Here is a 23,019-nt window from a genome sequence, read left to right as displayed (position 1 = left end):
CTGAGATGTAGTGGAGTAGAAGTAAAAGTATTGAAAACTGGGAATGGAAATCAATATTTTACTACATAGGTATAAGCAGTACTTGCGTAAATGCAGGCCCGTGCATATAGTGTGTGTGTGTGTGGGGTGGGGGGGTGGGAGCATGCCCACACAAAAAGACGCCGTGCGCTGCGCACACACATGCCCCGTTCTTGGGTTTGGGCCCCTGCCTACTCTGTGCTCTCTGCACAGCCCTGAGTAAATGTACTTAGTTACTTGACACCACACCGCTTTTAAATCAAACCACATGTTTTCCTCCCACGCTCAGTCTCTTCAGACGTCCGTTTAGACAAGGTATTTCATTTATTTATATATTTCACCCCTCTCTTTTCTCTCTTTTAACTTAGTCTGCCGTTGATAATTGTTTCCGTTAATGTGTTCCATAATCCATTTTTTTAATCATTTTTGTTGTGTCTGACGATGCTCTCTCTGAACTCTTAACGTGTCATCATTGATGTTGTCTCCTCTTCTCTCGACGTCTTTGGATCGACTCCAGTTGTTCATTTCGAGGTTTGGGATTTGTCCCACCCTCGATAGAGCGCCGGCCGGACTCTCAAACACGCACACATGGGCATTGAGCAGGACATTCAGTTCTCTGCTTGACATCGGCCATGACCACGCTGAGAGAGGTGAGCTGTTTTTACTTTTTAACATACACTTAGGTCAGTATATCAAGGATGGCATCAGAGCAGTTTAAAATCAAATTAATGTATTTATTTGAATGCTTGATTCTGATTGGTCAATCGCCGAATTGAGCAGTGTGTTATTTCTTGATAATGACCGCTCCATGGGCCCCAGTAAAACAATGGGGAAAAAAAGGAGAAAAAAACACTTCAGTCCTATATACATTTCGGCCATTTGAAAATAGCAGATCTACAAGCTCAGAGCTTGTACATCTGCTAGTGCTCATGCTGCAAGGGGAATCTACAGTCAATGTACAGTTTGAGTTGGAAACATTGAAAACATTGTGTGCATACAGTACAGTCAGTGGCGTGCACAGACATTTAGAGGGGCAGGTGCTCAAGTGAACCTTCTGCAGCGCGTGGAACCGACCGGTTGCCTTAAAGGGGAATTTCTCCCTAACCCTTTTTTTTTTACAAAAGTAAGTTGATAATTATGTATATTGACCAAAATAAATAAATAAAGATACAGGGGAGATGGTCCTGGAGATGAAGCTGCTCCTGGAGGGGTCTAATGTCAGCTCACGTAGACCAGGAAGAGTGCAGTGTCAACAATGCATGGAGTGTTGCTGTCACATCTTCTAGAACAGATGTAAACAAAAACCAATTGCGCGATTGAATAGGAGTTCTAGCGTTAGACCCCTCCAGCAGCAGCTCTAGCTCCAGGACCAGCTCCCCTATATCTTTTTTTTTCAGCATAATTATCAACTTACCTTTGTAAAAAAAAAAGGGTTAGGAAGAAATTCCCCTTTAATAGTGTGAGATTTTAGATTTTAGAAATAATATATTAGAACCTTTTTTTATCAAGAATTGATCAATGTCACCATGGTCCACATACTGTATACTGTACTTTTCAAAAGGGCACATTGGTTGTCCAGAGGGCAAAGGGCAGGTGCTCTAGCACCACCTAGTGTCCATTTGTGCACGCCACTCACTGCATACAGTGTTGAAGCCCTTCCACGTGTCTTTTTAATATAGGCCATGCTTAGCCCATTTAGGTTCTACAAATGTCTTCTAAATCCTCAGTTTTCTGAAACACCATGTTTCTATATCAGTGGTTTTCAAACTATTTCATGTCAAGGACCCCACAAATGATATGTACTGTAATTGACCCCCCCCCCCCCCCCCCCCCCATCTGAAAATATGTTGCAAGCTGTTATGTTGCAATATGTTACAAGCTCGTAGCGCGGCACTTGGTGCCGCGCTACGAGCTTGTAGATCTGCTATTTTCCAATAGCAGTAAGTATAATGTAAGTCTCAAATGTGCATAGTTTCTGTTCCCCCAAAACAAAAAGGGGTTTAATAAACCTTAAAGGGCCACTTCACCCCTTTTGCAACCAGATCTTATTTTAATGATGTTTGGGAGACAAGAAACACTTTCCTGGGGTTTCTATGTGGGTAATATGTGTTTTTATTGTTTTATTGTGTTTTTATTTTTATGATGTCATGGACACTGGGCTCACTTACTTCCTGGACTGCATCAAGGACAGTCTAAGAAGGATGAGACGCGAAGACCGTACGGGCGACCCCATGTTGCTTTGGAAGGAACGAAACATGCGCAATGGGCTATATGCAGCCAACACTTCCGCGTTCAGCTTCCTTGGTCTCAACTGCGCATGTTTCTTTCCTTCCAAAGCAACATGGCGTCGCCCGTACGGTCTTCGCGTCTCATCCTTCTTAGACTGTCCTTGGACTGCATGTTGTCTCAGTAAGACAGCCCTCCCCCTATTCACAAGGAGGAACAGTGCACCAAAGCATTATGGGAATTGCAGTCCAGGAAGGAAGTGAGCCCAGTGTCCATGGCATCATGGACACTTTGAAACACTAACATATCTAAAAACACACACATTACCCACACAAAAACCCCAGGAAAGTGTTTCTTGTCTCCCAAACATAATTAAAATAAGATCTGGTTGCAAAAGGGGTGAAGTGGCCCTTTAATGCAGAATGAATAAAAACGAGGGAGAATCATCAAACATTATCATTTATGTATTGCAATACTGTCTTCACTTACAGAAATATTATTAGGCCACCGTTTTTTACAGAACGTAAAAAAATCACGTTTCTTTGTTTTGTCATTTCAGAACCACCACGACCACAACAACATCAACAACAACAACGTGATGGATCTGTCTGGTCTCAACAGCTCAGAGGCGGAAGACTCCAGAGAAGAGTACCAGCTCAGACTGTTCCGTTCCCTGGACATCATGTGCTACGTGGTCTACGGCCTGGTCTTTGTGTTGGCCGCGTTGGGGAACGCGTTGGGGAACGGTCTGGGCCACGGCCTTCAAGCTGAAGAGGACCGCCAGCACAGTGTGGTTCCTCAACCTGGCGGTGTCTGACCTCCTCTACGCTGCCACCCTGCCGCTGCGCATCATGCACCAGGTATAATAGAACAGGGGTTCCCCCCAGGTACCCCTTGGGGGGGAATCATTTTTTCCAACACCGATAAGCATATTTGCTACCTTACATTTAGATGCCATTGGAACTATTTGAAACTTTTCAATCAAAGTCACAACACATTTTCACAACATTTATTTAAGATGCCATCTTAGAGTAGACTGGAATACCTATTTGACAGTGCAGACACATAATTGCCTTCCTTGATGCATCAATTAAGCATCAACGACCCTCAGCTGGTCACAGACACTCAGCCTCTGCAGCACTCTAACTGAAAGTGACTGCATGGAGTCTGTTTCATTTCTATCCAAAGGCCCTTGAATGATGGAATATGATTAAGGATTAGTGGATTACTGTGATTATGGTAAGCTCACATATCACCATAATTCACTGGCTATGCGTCACACACCTCACTTTGGGAACCACTGTAATATAGGTTTTCGTTGTTAACTATACACAAGTTAAACAGATGAGGAAGATGCAGGACTCTAATGTCAGGAATCAACTTCAATTGTAGACTAGACCGGTCTACAACTAGACCGGGCTGTAGAGCACGGAGTCAGTTCGAGATCCATGCCCGACCCGGCTACGAGCTTGTAGATCTGCTATTTTTGAAAAATTGTGATATAATTCACGCCAGCAGCGCGGCAGCATGCTGCTGTCTGCTCCATAGTGACGTGACAATACACACACACACACACACACACACACACACACACACACACACACACAGGCACACTAAAAAATGGTAAAAACTATAAAGACTTTGAAACAATGTGTTTTACATTCTAGCTCTCTCGCTCCGCGCCTAAACTCTCGTCCTCTCTCTCTCTCTCTCTCTCTCTCTCTTCTAATTATTATGCAGTGCAGCTGTGCACACACACACACACACACACACACACACACACACCGAGTAGGCTACCACTCTAGGCTCTCCTCTGACAGAACTGACGTCTCAGGGGCTCCGCAGTCCGCAATAAAAACAATTTAAATACTGCGGGAGCATTATTACCACACTAAACAAAGTTGGATTTGTACAGTGCAGAAACTGCAAATACATAACTGAAGTGTTCTTATTATTGTGGGTCTGGGTTTTATAATGCAGCGTAAGTCCGCGATAGCCGATCTACAAGCTCACAACGCATTGCGCTGATTGACAGTGCACGTGCAGCAGTTCACTGTATAAAACTATAATTAAGTAGGCTACTTTTAGTGTGATGTGTGGTGTTATTGACTTCTTGTTCTTAATGTGGGTTTATCAGAGCGCCAGTGCAGCTGTGAGTGAGAGATGTACAGCAACTGAACTCGGATGGCCCTGTTCCTCCAGCGGATTCGACCGTTATCTCTGCATTGGAACGGCGAATATCGCGTTTGAATGGTGCCAAAATGTCCATACTGTTATCCTCACCACATAGCCTGGTCAAGGTTTCCCCCTGGTGGACGTGTCATTTCCAACTATTGTCGGTGCATGGAACTAGGAGCTACTAATATATACTATTCTCTGCCTATCAGGACGTAACTCGGACGGCGCTGAGTCGGGTCTGGTGGCCTTCGCAACGCTCGGCACGGCGACTCGCTCGGCTAGCGCCTCGCTCGGCGGTGCCTCACGTAGCTCATGGCCACCAGACACGGCGCGCCTCCGTCAGGACATCAGTGATAATGACAATGCTACAATCGCAGATAATGACATACTGAACAGTGAGGATGCCAGTATGGACATTTTGGCACAATTCAAACGTGCTGATAACGGATGATTTCGCCGATTCAATACATGATACCAGTCGAATGGGGTGGTTCCTCGCACCGGACAGCCAGATTGACTTGTAACCTTTTTCTAATAAACCATGTTTACTGAAGAGACGTTACAACCTGAGTCTCCCTGTTTCTCATTCTGCAAATATCACATCAAGAATCCTACAGAAGGATGAGGACAGGATGAGGAGAGGTGTTGTCGCTGCGTAATTGTCGAGAGTAATGGCTGCGAGTGATATTGAACAGTCAAAACTATGTGTCGATACGCCTGTATCAACAGAATAATTATGTCATCATGGGCCTCATTCTGTCATGAAACGGGCCTCCAGATTCCTAAGGCCGCCCCTGGATGTCATACACCAGAGAGCGACTTTGTGCCTGACTCCTGAGCTTCCCCCAGAACCCCCAACACCTTATACTGTCACAGAGGTCACTGGACCAGATTTGACTGAGAGCCTGCCATCGCGAAAACTCTTTTCACCAGAGGAGGAAAACCTATTTTTTTAAAGTAGCACAGGCAGACTCTTCACATACTAGAGCATGTCTGAAATAAATGTCAGCGCTGAAATCGACATGTAAATATGAAATAAATGCTTAAACATGTAGCTAGGTGTAATGTTAGAGTCCACAGAAGTGAACCTTGCAAGCCTGTTTTCTCAACTCGCTGTTTCTCTGCAGGACATTACTCTATAAGCCATATCTCCAAAACTGGTGGGTCAAACTGAACAACCAATATGTCAATTTGAAGCTATGATTCCCTAAAAAAACGAAAATTAAAAAAAAATCCAATGGCAGCCCCTCAGTCAAATTTAGTCACTGACTCTCACACAGTCAGTATGTTTGAAATAGTTTTGCGCGACTCAGCTGTCTGTGAGGAGTTTTCCATGGAAGAACAGGTCATAACAGGCCCCTTGCAGAGGGTTACAAGTTTCATCTACTAATACTAGGGATGCACCGAAAGGGAAATTCTTGGCCGAAACCGAATATGATTAATATTATATATCTTTTTTCCTACCATTGCTGTCATGGCCGTACCTTAAAGCTACCTGATCTATGGCAAAAAATAAATATTATCTGCGGCCGAATATTCGGTGCATCACTAACTAATACATTAAATTAATCAATACCACAATGATTGCTATAGACAAATTCAGAAACGGGTCTCATGGTAGCAGCTTGCGTATTTCCTGTAGGCGGACTCGACATACTAAGCATTTAAAGTATGAGGTATAAAGTACAGCAGCCTTGTGTTCATAAAACAGAAATATTTGGTATTGGGTAAGACTGACGTTATGTATCTTTCAGGACCTTTCACTGCTTCGTCTCAACCATTACTCAATGGCTCTGGTCTCAGCCACCGCGGTAGATAATTTGACATTTTTTTTTTTTGTTGGAATGTTGCCACTACTGTTGGAGCAGCCATAAACTACACAGGTTCATCTCGATGTTCTGGGCATCTTTAATGTTAGTGTTAGTAAAAAGCAGGTAAGAGTAACGTTTGAGGCAGATTAACATCAGTCACTCTACGGTTCACTGTAGTAGAAGAGGTGCGCCTGGTGTGGTTTTAAACCCTGCAGCTATGTTGAGTCCGCCTACAGGAAATACGTAAGCTGCGACCATGAGACCCGTTTCTGAATTCGTCTATATGATTTTGTTTTTTCCACCACACAGGAGTTGGACTACCACTGGCCTCTGGGCAGGGTCATGTGCAAGCTGTACTTCACTGTGGACTCTCTGACCAATTTCGCCAGCGTCTACCTTCTGGTGGTCATCGGCGTCGACAGGTGTGTTTCCATGGGGTGGCCATCATCAGCGTGGGTCCAGATGAACTGGCGCGGTGCTTGGAGGAGGAAGGCGTCTTACGTGAGCACGGCGGTGGTCTGGGTGCTGGCCGCGGTCCTCAGCTCGCCTCTGTTCTTCTCCTTGGACACTCCGTCCATGGAGAACACCACCAAATGCACCGTCGTCTTCTCCAACTCATCGCTCTACTCTGACGACTACTACGACCCCTCCTCCTCCGTGGTTTGTAAAATATATAATGTTCCAAAGATGAAGGATTGACAATGTTTTATTGAGAGATCATGACGAAAACAGAACATACTGGTGTGCTAGGCAGAGGCAAAGACAAAAACAAATGTTAAAATATAGCTGCAAGCAGTGATAAGGCGGGACCAAGAAAGAAGACAATAAGAACAATATGCACAAATAAGACTGACGAGCTGAGTTGACAGTACCCGGATTTGAACACACAACCTTGTGGTCCAAAGACAAGAGCTCTACTGACTTGACTGAGCTACACAGAGACAATGGACATTTCATGCAAATTGCTAAAAAAAAAAACAAGCAGAAAATCAGGTTTAAGCGTTTTTTAAACTGCTCAAAGTGGCAGAAGATCTGAGGGCGGAGCTTACTGATCAAAGTGACACATGTGTTCCCCATGAGTCAAGGAACAAGTGGAAACAAGTGCCATGACTTTTGGACAAACGAGGCATGAGTTATGCCTGTTCAAAGGTTTCATTTTCAAAAAATTGCCATAGCGCCCCCCTTTGACCTATTGGAGTAAGACTGCTTTCAATGCTATTTGGCATGACCCTCTACCATCTATTATACATTTGAGAAGTTGTACTTTAACTGACAACCTCTACAAGATTACCGCGTTTCGCGAAAACCGACTGCACGGCTCAACCAGAACAGCTATTTTTGGCGGAAGAAGGAGAAGAAGCAGAAGAAGAAAAAAAACACAAAAACAATAAGTGACCAAAGTCACTTTGTGACTTAAATAGTAAAAAGGTGCACCTGTATCAGTCGGGATAAATTCCTAAGACATCAGATAAAAAGAGAAGGAGATCAAAGTTTAAAAAGAGGAGAAGATACAACATGTGTCTTCATCAGGGCTGATACTGGTGTGCTAGTCTAGACCAGTTCTCTCTCCATGCCCTCAGAGGAGCCAAACGGCCCCCCTGGGCTCAAGCCTTCCCCCAACCCCCTTCTCAGACCGTCCTTATAGTCCACTCTCTTAACAGAGATCCTATAGAGCGTAGCAGTCCCGCCTCCGACCCTGGACCAGGAAATGATTCTCCGTTCATTTTCCTCATAGACATTTCAGAAAGTATTTATTTAAAGACGTTTACGCCGCGGACAAAGCCAACTCGAGTCGTGACAAATCATGACAACAAACACAATTTTTTGGGCCGAACAAATAATTAGAAAGAAGAAAAAAACGGCAGGTTACAACACTTGTTTTGTTGTTTTTCTTCTTTGTAATTATTTGTTTGGTCCAAAATATTGTTGTCATGAGTTGTCACAACTCGAGTTGGCTTTGTCCGCGGCGTAACCGTCTTTAAATAAATACTTTAAGAAATGGTCCAAAATATTGTTGTCATGAGTTGTCACAACTCGAGTTGGCTTTGTCCGCGGCGTAACCGTCTTTAAATAAATACTTTAAGAAATGTCTATGGGAAAAATGCATTGGGTTTAATTTCCTGGTCCATGGTAGGGGGCGGGACTGCGACGCTCTATAGTAAATGGTCATGTAAGTATATATTCTAAAGATAAGGTCGACACACAAATAGTTACACAATTACACATTTCCTGACAGACTGATTTTAAGCATGGAGCAAGTCAGGTCAGCTGTTAGATTGACAGCTGTAGTTGAGTTAGGATTGGCACATTGCTGCTGTGAAAAGTGGCTGACTAGCATTGAATGAGATATATCGACAAATGCAGAATAAGTACATTTATATTTTTTTGCATTCTAAAACATCTTTTACAGGTTCGGCTGAACGAACGGGCCATGGACGTCCTGAACGTCACCTACTCCCTCCTGGGGTTCGTGGTGCCTCTCGTCGTCATCGTCTCCTGCTACGCCGTCATTCTCTGGAGGAGGAGGAACGGCGGCTCGACGGCAGCCGGTGGCCGTCGCTCGCCGCTGGGTCGGCCCTTCAGCGTCAGGGCGGCCGTCACGGCCTCCTTCTTCCTGTGCTTCGCTCCCTATCACGTCCAGTCGTTCTTCGACACAGCGCCCGCAGAGGAAGGCGGGTTTGACACATTCTACGCGGTCTGGTGGAATGTGGCCGGCTGCCTGGAGACTCTGTACCGCTGCCTCAACCCGTTGCTGTATGCCACCGTGCAGCGGGACCTCCGGAATAAAGAGTCCGTTCTGGAGGTGCTGGAGAGCGCCTTCGCCGAAGAGGAGGAGCCTCGATCCGAGCCGTCCGCAGACCTTCCCCTTTCTGATAAAGAATAGGTCTCCATCCATCTTCAACCGCTTATCCGTAGTCTGGTCGTGGGGGCAACCAGAGAGCTCCAGACTTCTCCCCTCCAGAGAAACATTAGTAACTTCATTCTAGGTAATCCCGAGCAGGTTTTGGAAATATAATTCAATAGGTCTGATATTTAATAATCCATATTCCATATCTATTAGTAATTATTTGTATGTCCCCTGTAGTAATGTGTTGACAGGATGTAATGAATTAATAATCAATATGGAATATGGATTATTAAATATATTAGGCCTTCTAATAGATAGCATCCCCCCATGGCCTATTTTTTGAGGGGTGCTAGCCCCTCCTATAAACGGCTATAGTGTTTAATGTTTGTGTTGTCTGAACACAAACATTAAATGCCATTAACAATGAATGGAGAATTCACGTCATATGTGTCTGAGCAAATCAGCCGGTATGTCGGTGGGAGTTGGGAACCCTTGGCCAATAAGGGACCACCATTCTTGATGATGATTTACTATGATGATTAGACCAGTTAAGTGATCATTAGATCACTTCACACGGGTGTGATTTTTGGAACCAAAAAAGGACCATTATCATTTCTAATAATGCACAATTATAATTTCATAAATACAAATAACTAGGACATTGTGTAAAAGAAAAAGAATACACACACACACACACACACACACACACACACATACTGTGTGCATGTTTTTAAATGTGCTCTGTAATCATATATAGTAGAGTGGAGCAACACCACAAGCAGTGAGTCTGTCTTTATTACTAATGCTACTGTTCATACTGTCAATAAACTCATGTAACAGAGAGAGGTAGGCCTACCTATGTTTCCACATCATTCATCAAATCATTTTGATGAATGATGAATAATTGCAGCAATTATTAGAGAAACTAGCAACTAGTAGAGAAAAGGTCCAGTCATGATTGTATTAGTTGAACTTGAATGCATTTTACAGGACATTTTGAGTCGTCATTATTTTTTCTGTCCAGCTGAACTGGTGGTCCAGACCTATCAGTGAAGCTAGCACGCCATATCACGAACACATGAATACAATTGGTGTCATTCTTTAGTGATGTATTTGTGCTACATTGTGCTGTACATTGTATAATTTGTGCTGGTATCATTGTTTAGATATTTTACGTTATGTTTGCTGGACCCCTCCATTGTTGGGGTCCAAATTGAACATAAATGGTCTTATTCTTTAGTGCTTTTTGGGGGTCCTTGACATTAAATATTGAGCACCACAGATACAGAAACATAAGGTTTTTCAGAAAACTGTCAATATTTTGAAGACATTGTTTTAATCAGGCCTAAACGGGTTAAAATCCTCACCATCACATACAAAGCCCTCAACAACCATTCCTCTAACATGTCGCCATGCTTCATGAATCTGTCGTCAGTCTGTTGTGGCCAGTGTTCTGCTTTATGCTGTGGTATGCTGGGGGGGGGGGGGGGGGGGGGGGGCGTAGGCTCACACTCCCCCCGAGGATGCACACGGAACGATACAGACTCTCTTTTATGCCAACTGCTATCAGACTATACAATGCGAATGCATAAGAACTGCCTCCCCCCCAAATGGCATATGGTCCTTGGTGGTCCTGGTCTTGTGTGGTTATGTCCATTTGTGTCTGTTTTGTGTTCTTCTGTCTGTCCAGTAGTTTTAGCTTTCTATGTGTCACATTATGCTGTTGTAACGCTTCAATTTCCCCTCAGGGATTAATAAAGTATATCTCATCTCATCTCATCTCACACACATTATCACACATACAGATCTGTTTCCACTCTAACCTCGGCATGCCAGTGATGCCACACACCACCACACATATGCACGCATCATAAATTAAGGCTTTCTTCCTGTTGAAAAACCTGCATGAAGTATGAAGCTAGCTTGACAACAGTCAGGGCATATTAACCCATTTAGACCTAGTGGGGACGCGTCTGTGTCACCTTATACTGTAGCGTTTAACCACTTTAACCATTATTTTAAAGATTACCTGTTGAGGGAGAGAGATGGGGGGGGGGGGGGGGGGGGGGAGACATGCGGCAAAGGCCGACGGGCTCGGGACTCGAACCCGCGACACGCCGTCAGACTGGATTTACCGGCCTAGGTTCCTAGGGCCCAAATGCCCTGTCCTGGACCGCCCAGGCCAAAAAGGTGGGTTTTGAGCAGGGATGTGCACACATAGACATCAAAGGGTGCTTCAGCCCCTGCCCTTTTACCCGTTTGTAAAACAACATGCCCTTCCAGACCACGAAAGCAGCATTTACTATGGTGATAGAAATGCAAATGCCCCTCCTTCCCAAGCCAGCATTCAGGACAATTGCTTCTCCTGAACTTGAACACAGTATTTTGTGTTGAACAAATTTGTTTAGAAATCCATGTCGTACATCGCATCGCCACTACCCGAGTGCTGGGTTGCACTCCGGAAATAGCTGATCTACAAGCTCTCAACGCGTCGCAGCTCAACGCGCTGAGAGCTTGTAGATCTGCTATTTTTCTCCAAAAGTGCCCTCTTTTTTATGGAATTTCAGCCCCTGCCCCTCTAACACTCTCACGTCCCTGGTTTTGAGTGTGCTTGTGCTGTGTTGATCACGTGATATCTGGCCTTCCTCATATGAACCAGGCAACGGATCTAAACGGGCCTGATGCGGAAGAGCGCCCTCTAGTGGATTTATGAAATCTCCGTGCGGGGCACCCGACGGGACTATTTTCAAGGATGGAAGTCTACGTCCCGGGCAATTAAGGTGTTAATAAGCTTGTTATCGGATTTTTTTAGGGTATCAGTCATGGAGCTCCATCCCTAAAGTGCCAACCCCGGTAAGGACAAAGAAGGCCTGTTTCCCACACATTCTTTTGTAGTGATGTGTCAGACGCGTCTGTGTCTCTGCATTACATAACCTTCATCGTTTCCTGTTCGCTCGTGTGCATGCGTGCGTGTGTGCGTGCATGTGCGACTGTGTGACTGTCTGTCACTTATGGGGAGGCACTGGGTGGGACACTGGGGCGGACGCCTTCCGAAACACACACGCATTGAGCAGGACATTCAGTTCTCTGCTGGACATCGGCCTTGACCACGCTGAGAGAGGTGAGCTGTTTTTTAGCTGTTTTAGACCTTGATTAGCCAGGCTAAATGTAGACCGTCTATAGATGTTGAAACGACGTTGTTTCAACGTCTAATCTAAGCCTAGACTGCTAAAAAACTTTCATTTTTAGACTATTTATACCGCATTTTGTCGACAATTGCTCAGTGGGACACTTAGGTCAGTAAGGAGGCATCAGAGCAGTTTAAAAGCAAATAAATGTATTAATTATTTACACGGCTTGGTTGAATGCTTGATTCTGATTGGTCAATCGCTGAATTCAGCGGTGTGTTATTTCTTGATAATGACCGTGTCACGGGGCAGCCCGTGCCATACACACACACTCTGATTAAGGACATTGCACGCATGATGAATGCATTTCACTATTTATTCACAACATATTCAGGTGTCATAATGATGTACAAATGTTTATTGTTTATTGAAACCTGTGGTTAGCTCATTGGCACTGGTATGGCCTCTCCAGTGCTGGCACTCTTCTGTCAGACTCTGAACTGCTGAACCAGAGCAGGGCTCAGCCAGTCAGCTTAAGACGGGGGGGGGAAGGTGCCTAGTACTGTTGAGGAGTAGGGGTGTTCCACAATGTTGAAAGTATTACTATTATTGGTGGAAATGATGGCAAACCCAAAGAATGTTTAGACTAAAATAGAACATCTATTTATGTGGTTATGTAGTCATGTTCAGCGGATCATATCTGTGAGCTTGTAGATAAGCTGTTTAGATTTAATTGCTTCTCTGTTTGTGGTAGGATCCTCTCATATAAAAGGGAGACTGCAGGCAGAGCTAGTCAGTTATGCTCGGGCAGGCAACATGCTGACAGCCCAGTGAGATAGCTGCTAGGGCCCATTTCATGGGCGTAGCCTAGTTCAGTTTTGTTATTCTTCCTTTGTCCTAAGTTTGCCATTAAGTATTTTTGAGTTCTTTATTTTAGATTTTTGGCCAGTATTATTTTTGCTCTTTGATATTTTTGTTATTGTGAATATCTGCACTGGAGCTGGAGTGGGAGAAATAAAATCCATACAAAGCATCGCTGACTGTTTTTGGAGCCTTGGCCGTTCGGGCAACTTCACAGACCGGTCCAGTAAAACAAAAAAACACTGACTTCAGTCATTCGGCCATTTGAAAATAGCAGATCTACAAGCTCAGAGCTTGTACATCTGCTAGTGCTCATGCTGCAAGGGGAATCTACAGTCAATGTGCAGCTTGAGTTGGACGATGCACCACAGCCCGCGTGCCTTTCCTTGAAAACATTGTGTGCATACATACAGTCAGTGGCGTGCACAGACATTTAGAGGGGCAGGTGCTCAAGTGAAAAAAGGGCACCTTGTGCAACACGTGGAACCGGCCGGTTGCCTTATATATTAGAAGCTTTTGATCAATGTACAGTGTCATACTGTACACTGTACTTTTCAGAAGGGCACATTGGTTGTCCAGAGGGCAAAGGGCAGGTGCTCTAGCACCACCTAGTGTCCATCTGTGCACACCACTAACTGCATACAGTGTTGAAGCCCTTTCACGTGTCTTTTTTAATATAGACCCATTTAGGACTGAGACCAGGTTCTACAAAGGTTCGAAATCCTCGCAGTTTTCTGAAACACCTCATGTTTCTATATCTGTGGTTTTCAAACTATTTCATGTCAAGGACCCCAAAAATTGTAAAATGTAATTGACCCCCCCCATCTGAAACTATGTTGTTCCAGGGACACCCCCCCCCCCCCCCCCCCCCCCAGAAGCAAATATTAAAAGATTTGCGCCACATTTTCACGATGAAAAAAAAAAGCAGATCTACAAGCTCGTAGCGCGTCACTCAGTGCCGCGCTATGAGCTTGCAGATCTGCTATTTTCCAATAGTAAGTATAATGTAAGTCTCAAATGTGCATCGTTTCTGTTCCCCCAAAACACAAAGGGGTTTAATAAACCTTAAAGGGCCACTTCACCCCTTTTGCAACCAGATCTTATTTTAATGATGTTTGGGAGACAAGAAACACTTTCCTGGGGTTTCTATGTGGGTAATATGTGTTTTTATATATTTCAGTATTTCAAAGTGTCCATGGGCTCCATGATGTCATGGACTACATGTTGTCTCAGTAAGACAACCCTCCCCCTATTCACAAGGAGGAACAGTGCACCAAAGCATTATGGGAATTGTAGTCCAGGAAGGAAGTGAGCCCAGTGTCCATGGCATCTAGCCTGGTGAAACCACTCCCCCTGCTGGACAACATTTGCATTCTGCCAGCAGGGAGAGTCTGGGAACTCTCAGGCGGGATCAACGCGAGACTTATGACATATTGAGGCACTGCCACATCGCAAATGTAAACACAACCTAACAAGACTACAACTCGAAATTATGTTTGTCCCGCTGCTTCCGTGTTCATCGTTTCTGCTTGAGAGATCCCAGATGCAGGCAGGAGGAGGGAACTGGTGAACTCAATACTGCCGCAATCTGGCGGAGTCAGGTTACATGAGATCATGGACACTTTGAAACACTAAAATATCTAAAAACACACATTTTACCCACAGAAAAAACCCAGGAAAGTGTTTCTTGTCTCCCAAACATAATTAAAATAAGATCTGGTTGCAAAAGGGGTGAAGTGGCCCTTTAATGCAGAATGAATAAAAACGAGGGAGAATCATCAAGCATTATGTAGGCTATATAATATTACAATACTGTCTTCACTTACAGAAATAGTTTTAGGCCACCGTTTTTTACCGAACGTAAAAAATCACGTTTCTTTGTTTTGTCATTTCAGATCTCTCACCACCGCCATCAACAACAACAACGCGATGGATCTGTCTGGTCTTAACAGCTCAGAGGAGGAAGACAGAGACCCAGGGTACCAGTTCCGTTCCCTGGCCCTGGACACCATCGTGGTCTACAGCCTGGTATTTGTCTTAGGCGCGTTGGGGAACGGCGTGGTGGTCTGGGCCACGGCCTTCAAGCTGAAGAGGACCGCCAGCACAGTGTGGTTCCTCAACCTGGCGGTGTCTGACCTCCTGTTCGCTGCCACGCTGCCGCTGGGCATCATGCACCTGGTATAATATAAGTTTTCCTTGTTAACTATACACAAGTTAAAATCCTTTTTAGACCTGAAGCCGATTCTAAAAAAAAAAAGGCTTCTAAATCCTGACAGTTTTCTGAAAACCTTCTGTTTCTATATGTCAGTGGTACTCAACCTCTTTTCATGTCAAGGACCCCCAGAATTATCGGTATTTGGCCGCAGACCCCAATCTGAAAATAAGTCGTTCCAGGGACCCCCCCAGAGGCAAACATTTGAGTTAAAAACATTCACTCTGAAAGTATATATTCAAAGATTTGCACCATTTTCGAAAATAGCAGATCTACAAGAAGTTGGAGATCCATGCCCCACCCAGCTACAAGCTTGTAGATCTGCTATTTTTGAAAAATTTGAAAATGTGGCGCAAATCTTTGAATATATATTCTTTCAGAGCGAACGTTTTTAACTCAAATCTTAGCTTCTGGGGGGTCTCTGGAACAGGGCCGGATTTAGCCAGCCCCACTCAGGTGGGCAGACAGAATTGTAAGGGGGGCAGTGGCGGCTCCAGACCATTTTTACTGGGGGAGCTATAAGGGAGCTTGACTAATAATGGAGGTGCTATGTCCCGCTATGCGGGACGATTTTTTTGTTGTTAGGCCTACCATTAGGAGAGATAACAGGCCATGTTGATCAAAATAACATGTTTTCTAAGTTCTCTAATTGTGTAGACTTAAATTAACTTAAGTAATGCAGCTGTTTAACAATTATTCAACTCTTGAGTGTAAAATTGAACCAAATGGACACACTTGGTTTCATTTTACACTCTCAAGAGTTAAAGATTTATAAGGGTTAATTTGGTTACCAACTCTCCATCATTTAGCTGGGGACCACCTGGAACCCCCTCAGGGACCACTGGTGGTCCCCGGACCACTGGTTCAATCAGAACCACTGCTTTTCAAGTTTTAAATACTCTTATCAACATGGGAGAATGCTTGCTTTATTGCAAATAACACATTGTGGAGCAAACGAATTAATAACGAGCCCAACGAACGCGACGACTCGAGTGCTCACAGCTCAACTGCCCAGCCCACACTGGTAGGCTACACTCTGCGCACCGGTCCTGCACAGGCTGACGGACGAGTCACTGGGAGAGAGAGTGGGGAGAGAGGCGGGGCTCACTGACTGCCTGCATTCACATGAATGCGTCTCTCTCCGTGCGTTATCGCGCGTTAAGTGGGGGAAAAATGTACATTTTGTTTGAGAATTTCTTGGGGGTGCTACAGGGGTGCTATGGGATTTTTGGAGGTGCTTCTTCGTCGTGTCTGGCCATCCTCTATATCACGTCTTTCCAGTGGTTGGCGCAGGCGAGTGCAGCGGCATTTGGTTCGGCCAGGTCATCTCCAGTGCATTGTGGAGCAGAGATACATCCCATGATGTGGTCCATTGTTTGTGGTTCGCCACACACACATGCACCAGAAAAAGTCAGTTTCCACTTCTTCATGGATGCCTTGCAGCGTCCCTCGCCGACCCGCAGACGGTTCAGGGTTTTCCAGACGGCCCAAGATTGATCATGGCCAGTCGCAAGACATTCGTCTGGGGTGATGCCTCTCTCTGTCCACTGGGTTGTCTGGCTACCCATGCTGCTCCACTGGCTGTGCCACTCCGCGGTCCTGGCGACAGATGGTGTGGTCTCCAGTTCTGCAGTGGTATCCAGGAAGCTGCTTCTGGACCTGAGCCGTTTTTGGGGGGCAAAGTGTTCGTGCAGTGAGTGCCGGTTGTCATGGGCCTGCTTTGTGCGCTCGGCTTTGGCGGCGACTGCTCTGCGGATGTCAGGGGGGGCGATTCCAGAGAGGGCGTAGAGGCAGGGTATGGGGGTTGTTTTGATGCACCCAGTCATTATCCTGCAGGTCTCGTTGAGGATAGGGTCTATTTTGCGTGCATGACTTGATTTATACCATGCAGGGCAGGCATATTCGGCAGTAGAAAAGCACAGGGCTAGTGCCGTTGTGCGCAGCGTGCTTGGGTGAGCTCCCCACTTTGAGTTAGTTAATTGGCGCAGGAGGTTGTTCCTGGTGGACACCTTGGCTCTCGTCTTCTGGATGTGCTCTTTGTAGCTGAGGGTACGGTCTAAGGTCACTCCCAGGTAGACCGGGTGCTGGTGGTTCTCAAGCCTTATTCCGTCCCAGATTACGTTGAGCTCCCGTTTGGCCTCCTTGTTTTTAAGGTGGAAGCTGCAGATTTGTGTCTTCCCGGGGTTTGGACGCAGGTGGTTTTCCAGATAGTATGTGGACATATCTGTCAGTCCTTGTTCCAGGGTTGACTCCACTTCTGGGAAGGTATGCTGCTGCGTTGTCATGGCTAGGTCATCTGCGTAGATGAACCTGCTGCATCCTTCTGGTAGGTTGGAGGTGCTATAGCCCCCGCAAGCCCCCCCCAGCGCCGCCCCTGAAGGGGGGCGACTCCGCCGGCGAGGGTGGGGTGTCAAACCCACATTGGGTGGGCAGGACGCACGTTTGGTGGGCTATGCCCACCCCTGCCCCCCCCTAGAACCGGCCCTGCTCTGGAACAACTAGAGTTTGTAGCTAGTTAACTAAGCTAGCTGCTTTGTTCCAGACGGACGCACAGTGTTAATCAGCGTGGCCGGCTAGTTAGCCACAGCGAGCCGGTGCGGCAGTGTTGCTAAACCAGCAAGCGGCTGTTTCAGAGGAGAGAGTGAGGGGTCCTCACATTAGGTGACGGATTTCAGAGACTTATTCAATCCTGTAAAGACACTAGAGCGAGGTCTGGAGGCTTGACTAGTCATCGGATCATCACGTTTCATGCTGGAACTGTTTGGAAAGTAGTAAGAACGTTCTCCTGAACTGTGAGTAAATCTCCCGCCAAGGACGCCATCTTCTGGATGCACTAAAAACAGGCCTGCAATGTGGGTGGGGTTTGTTTTGTTTGTTTTTAATTAGATGCCGGCTTAGGTAAATGTATTATTTAAAGGTGTTTTACTTTAAAGGCTGGATGTTATTTATTGTATTTTACTTTTCCCCTATTCCCTAAATCCAATTACCTTTTGGCCTAATTTACATTATTCTAAAGTATTTCAATTATATATCCTGGTGTCTGTCTAAATCAATTCCAAGGTTTTCACTTTAAGTAGTATTGTTTATGGTTTTAGTTAAGTGCTAATATTGGGGATTAATTGCTTCACAACTTCCTCTAATATTACGGGGATCAGATGGGCTACATGTATTTTCATCCTGTATTTTCATCACATACATTCATCCTGTATTTTCATCACATACTTTCATCACGTATTTTCATCACATACTTTCATCCACGTATTTTCATCACATACTTTCATCCACGTATTTTCATCACGTATTTTCATCACATACTTTCATCCACGTATTTTCATCACATACTTTCATCCACATATTTTCATCACATACTTTCATCCACGTATTTTCATCACGTATTTTCATCACATACTTTCATCCACGTATTTTCATCACATACTTTCATCCACATATTTTCATCACATACTTTCATCACATACTTTCATCCACGTATTTTCATCACATACTTTCATCCACGTATTTTCATCACGTATTTTCATCCACGTACTTTCATCCACGTATTTTCATCACGTATTTTCATCACATACTTTCATCCACGTATTTTCATCACATACTTTCATCCACGTATTTTCATCACGTATTTTCATCACATACTTTCATCCACGTATTTTCATCCACCTACTTTCATCCATGTATTTTCATCACATACTTTCATCACCTACTTTCATCCACGTATTTTCATCCACGTATTTTCATCCACGTACTTTCATCACGTATTTTCATCCACCTACTTTCATCCATGTATTTTCATCACATACTTTCATCACCTACTTTCATCACGTATTTTCATCCACGTACTTTCATCACGTATTTTCATCCACTTACTTTCATCACGTATTTTCATCCACGTACTTTCATCATACATTTTCATCATGTATTTTCATCCATGTGTATTCATCCATGTATTTCTCTCACTCACTCGCTGCCTTGCTCTCTCCCACAATGTTAAAGTTACACCTATTTCCTGTTAATAACCTGAGTAAAATGCGTAGCATTGGGAGGTAAATGGGAGACACTTTATTGTGAAGGGACGACGTGAAATGAAATGAAATGAAATCTATATTTACCCAGGGTATCTGGGCTAAGCTCAAGAACTTGTTTCCAGCCAGGCCCTGCTCATAGAACACATTTCATCGTAGTGGTTGATGCCTTGTTCAAGGGCATTTCAGCGGTGGTAATTTTAACGTGTCGGACGGCTGATTCGAACTGGGAACCTTCCGGTATCTAGACCGCGCCGCTATCCGTTCGGCCACCGCTGCCAGTGAGGTGTTGTTGCTGCGTAATTGTCGAGAGTAATGGCTGCGAGCGATATTGAACATTCAAAACTATGTCAATACTGTATCAACAGAATAATTATGTCATCATCAGGTACATATGGGGCTTCATTTTGTCATGAAACAGGCCTCAAGATTCCTACGGCCGCCTCTGGATGTCAAACACCAGAGAGAGACTTGTGTCTCCCTCCTGAGCTTCCCCCAGAACTCCCAACTAAATACTGTCACAGAGACGTACACAGAGGTCACTCCATTCCTTACATGGACTTTATTCTATATAGTTGACTCTCACTCAGTCGGTAATACTCGGTATGTTTGAAATAGTTTTTCACGACTCGGCTGTCTGTCTGAGTTTGCCATGGAAGAAATGGAGTTGGAACAACAGATGTTCAGGAGGCAGAGGGACACACCTTGATCCTGCCCTTCACAACACTCTCCGCCCAACACGCCAATCTACCTGAGCCTACTTATACCCGCCCAAAACCACCCAGAATCCTCTATGCTATTTGTATCCCTCCTCCATCCCCATCACCGCCTCAGGCCCAGCAGCATCCCCACTGCTCCATCCCCTCCTCCCTCACTCTCCCAACTCCTCCCTTCCTTCCAAGTTCCCACGGGGGGATCAAGTCCTCGTGTGCCGCGAGCTGACCGCCACACGACCCCCTCCCCAAAGACTCCAGGGTCGGCGACTCCCCCGGAACCCACGCCCCACTCCCTCCACTCTTCTCTTCATTCAATAAACTCATTTAAACTTTCCACAATGGTGTGTTCATTCCATTAGTGAACAGGTGATGATCATCAAGGCCCCTTGTAGAAGGTTACAAGTTTCATCTACTAATACATTAAATTAATCAATACCACAATGATTTGCTATATGATTTTGTTTTTTCCCACCACACAGGCGTTGGACTACCACTGGCCTCTGGGCAGGGTCATGTGCAAGCTGTACTTCACCATGGACTCTCTGACCATGTTCGCCAGCGTCTACCTTCTGGTGGTCATCGGCGTCGACAGGTGTGTTTCCGTGGCGTGGCCATCATCGGCGTGGGTCCAGATGAACCGCCGCTGCGGTGCTTGGAGGAGGAAGGCGTCTTACGTGAGCACGGCGGTGGTCTGGGCGCTGGCCGCGGTCCTCAGCTCGCCTCTGTTCTTCGCCTTGGACACTCCGTCCAGCCGCTACGGGGAGAACACCACCAAATGCACCGTCGTCTTCTCCAACTCCTCATCGCTCTACTCTGACGCTCTACTCTACGAACCCTCCCCCTCTGTGGTTTGTAATGGAAAAAATATATAATATTCCAAAGATGAAGGATTGACAACGTTTTATTGAGAGATCATGATGAAAACAGAACATACTGGTGTGCTACAGTAGGCAGAGGCAAAGAGACAACCAGGTGCTCACCGAAGTAAAAACAAATGTTAAAATAGTAAAAAGGTGCACCTGTATCAGTCGGGATAAATTAATAAGACATCAAATAAAAAAGAAGGAGATCAAAGTTTAAAAAGAGGAGAAGATACTTTACTAATCCAACATGTTTCGACCTATAACGGCTATAAGGTTTTTCTCCTCTGGTGAAAAGCTGGAATTTGCACGATGGCAGTCTCTCAGTTTTGACTGGTCACAAATGGTTATGTAAGGATAACAAAGTTCTAAACATAAGGCAACACACAAATAGTTACACAATTACACATTTGCTGACAGAGTGATTTCAAGCATGGAGCAAGTCAGGTCAGCTGTTGAGTTAGGATTGGCACATTGCTGCTATGAAAAGTGGTTGACTAGCATTGAATGAGATATGGACAAATTCAGAATAATTACATTTATATTTTTTTGCATTCTAAAACATATTTTACAGATTCGGCTGAACGAACGGGCCCTGAACGTCCTGAACGTCACCTACTCCCTCCTGGGGTTCGTGGTGCCTCTCGTCGTCACCGTCTCCTGCTACGCCGTCATTCTCTGGAGGAGGAGGAATGGCGGCTCGCCGGCAGCCGGTGGCGGCGGCGGCCGTCGCTCGCCGCTTGGTCGGCCCTTCAGCGTCAGGGCGGCCGTCACGGCCTCCTTCTTCCTGTGCTCCGCTCACTATCACGTCATGTCGTTCTTCGACTCAGTGCCCGCAGTCTGGTTTAACGTGGCCAGCTGGCTGTTGGCTCTGTACCGCTGCCTCAACCCGCTGCTGTACGCCACCGTGGGGCGGGACCTCCGGAATAAAGAGTCCGTTCTGGAGGTGCTGGAGAGCGCCTTCGCCGAAGAGGAGGAGCCTCGGTCCGAGCCGCCCGCAGACCTTCCCCTTTCTGATAAAGAATAGGTCTCCATCCATCTTCAACCGCTTATCCGTAGTCTGGTCGTGGGGGCAACCAGAGAGCTCCAGACTTCTCCTCTCCAGAGAAACATGACTTAATTCTGGGTAATCCCGAGCAGTTTTGGAAATATAATTCAATAGGTCTGTGATATTTAATAATCCATATTCCATATATATTAGTAATTATTTGTATGTCCCCTGTAGTAATGTGCTGACAGGATGTAATTAATTAATAATCCATATGGAATATGGATTATTAAATATATTAGGCCTACATATTTTTGAATTGATTTCATTACGGACATCTAATAGATAGCATCCCCCCATGGTCTATTTTTTTGAGGGGCGCTAGCCCCTCCTATAAACAGTATAGTGTTTAATGTTTGTGTTGTCTGAACACAAACATTAAATGCCATTAACAATGAATGGAGAATTTACGTTTATGTGTCTGAGCAAATCGGCATATGTATGTCGCCGTGTCGGTGGGAACCCTTGGCCAATAAGGGACCACCATTCTTGATGATGTACGATGATTAGACCAGTGGGTGTGATTTTTTTATAATACTATTAACATTTCTAATAATACATTATATATCATTTCATAAATAAAAATAACTAGGACATTGTGTAAAAAAAATTATATATATACACACACACACACACACACACACACACACACACACACACACACACACACACACACACGCTTGTGCTTGTCCATCATGTCCGATGATGACCATCTTCTCCTATTTGTGAGTCTTCTGGTGTCTGTATAGTCCGATCCAGGCTCCACAGTCCAGTTGCAGACCGGGCATATAAAAGCGGTACTGGGGGAACAGGGGTGGCTTTGTGTGCGTGCCTCTTTGCACGCTTTGCTGCATGATGTTGTGTGCGCTGGCTTTCCATATACTGCACTCCCTGTGCGGAGCGAGACCGCCAGAGGTCACGACAGGAAGCGAGTTCCTCCAGTGAAGAGGGGTTGATATGCGCACGCACGCACGCACGCACGCACGCACGCACGCACGCACGCACGCACACACACACACACACACACACACACACACACACACACACACACACACACACACACACACACACACACA

General features: G+C 45.3%; 2 protein-coding genes across 2 annotated transcripts; both read left to right on the top strand.

Annotated features, from left to right (window-relative positions):
- Positions 1-650: 650 nt before the first annotated feature.
- Positions 651-9,627, top strand: LOC306934130 (chemerin-like receptor 1; the record flags this gene model as incomplete). Its single annotated transcript, XM_079516614.1, has 4 exons — positions 651-668; positions 2,871-3,104; positions 6,543-6,893; positions 8,644-9,627. The coding sequence occupies 4 exons, from the start codon at positions 651-653 to the stop codon at positions 9,115-9,117; spliced, it is 1,077 nt and encodes a 358-aa protein (XP_079372740.1). The 3' UTR covers positions 9,118-9,627.
- Positions 9,628-12,179: 2,552 nt separating this feature from the next.
- On the top strand, positions 12,180-22,008 carry LOC306935603 (chemerin-like receptor 1). The gene is made up of 4 exons (XM_079518700.1): positions 12,180-12,202; positions 14,966-15,248; positions 20,515-20,883; positions 21,470-22,008. Exons 2-4 carry the CDS (start codon positions 15,000-15,002, stop codon positions 21,920-21,922), a joined length of 1,071 nt encoding a protein of 356 aa, XP_079374826.1. The 5' UTR covers positions 12,180-12,202; positions 14,966-14,999; the 3' UTR covers positions 21,923-22,008.
- The last annotated feature ends 1,011 nt before the right edge of the window (positions 22,009-23,019 follow it).

This window comes from Electrona antarctica (genome assembly GCF_951216825.1).
Source record: "Electrona antarctica genome assembly, chromosome: 2".
Lineage (NCBI taxonomy): Eukaryota > Metazoa > Chordata > Actinopteri > Myctophiformes > Myctophidae > Electrona > Electrona antarctica.
The sequence above is the reverse complement of the archived record's forward strand: the minus strand, read 5'-3'. Positions and strand labels throughout refer to the sequence as shown.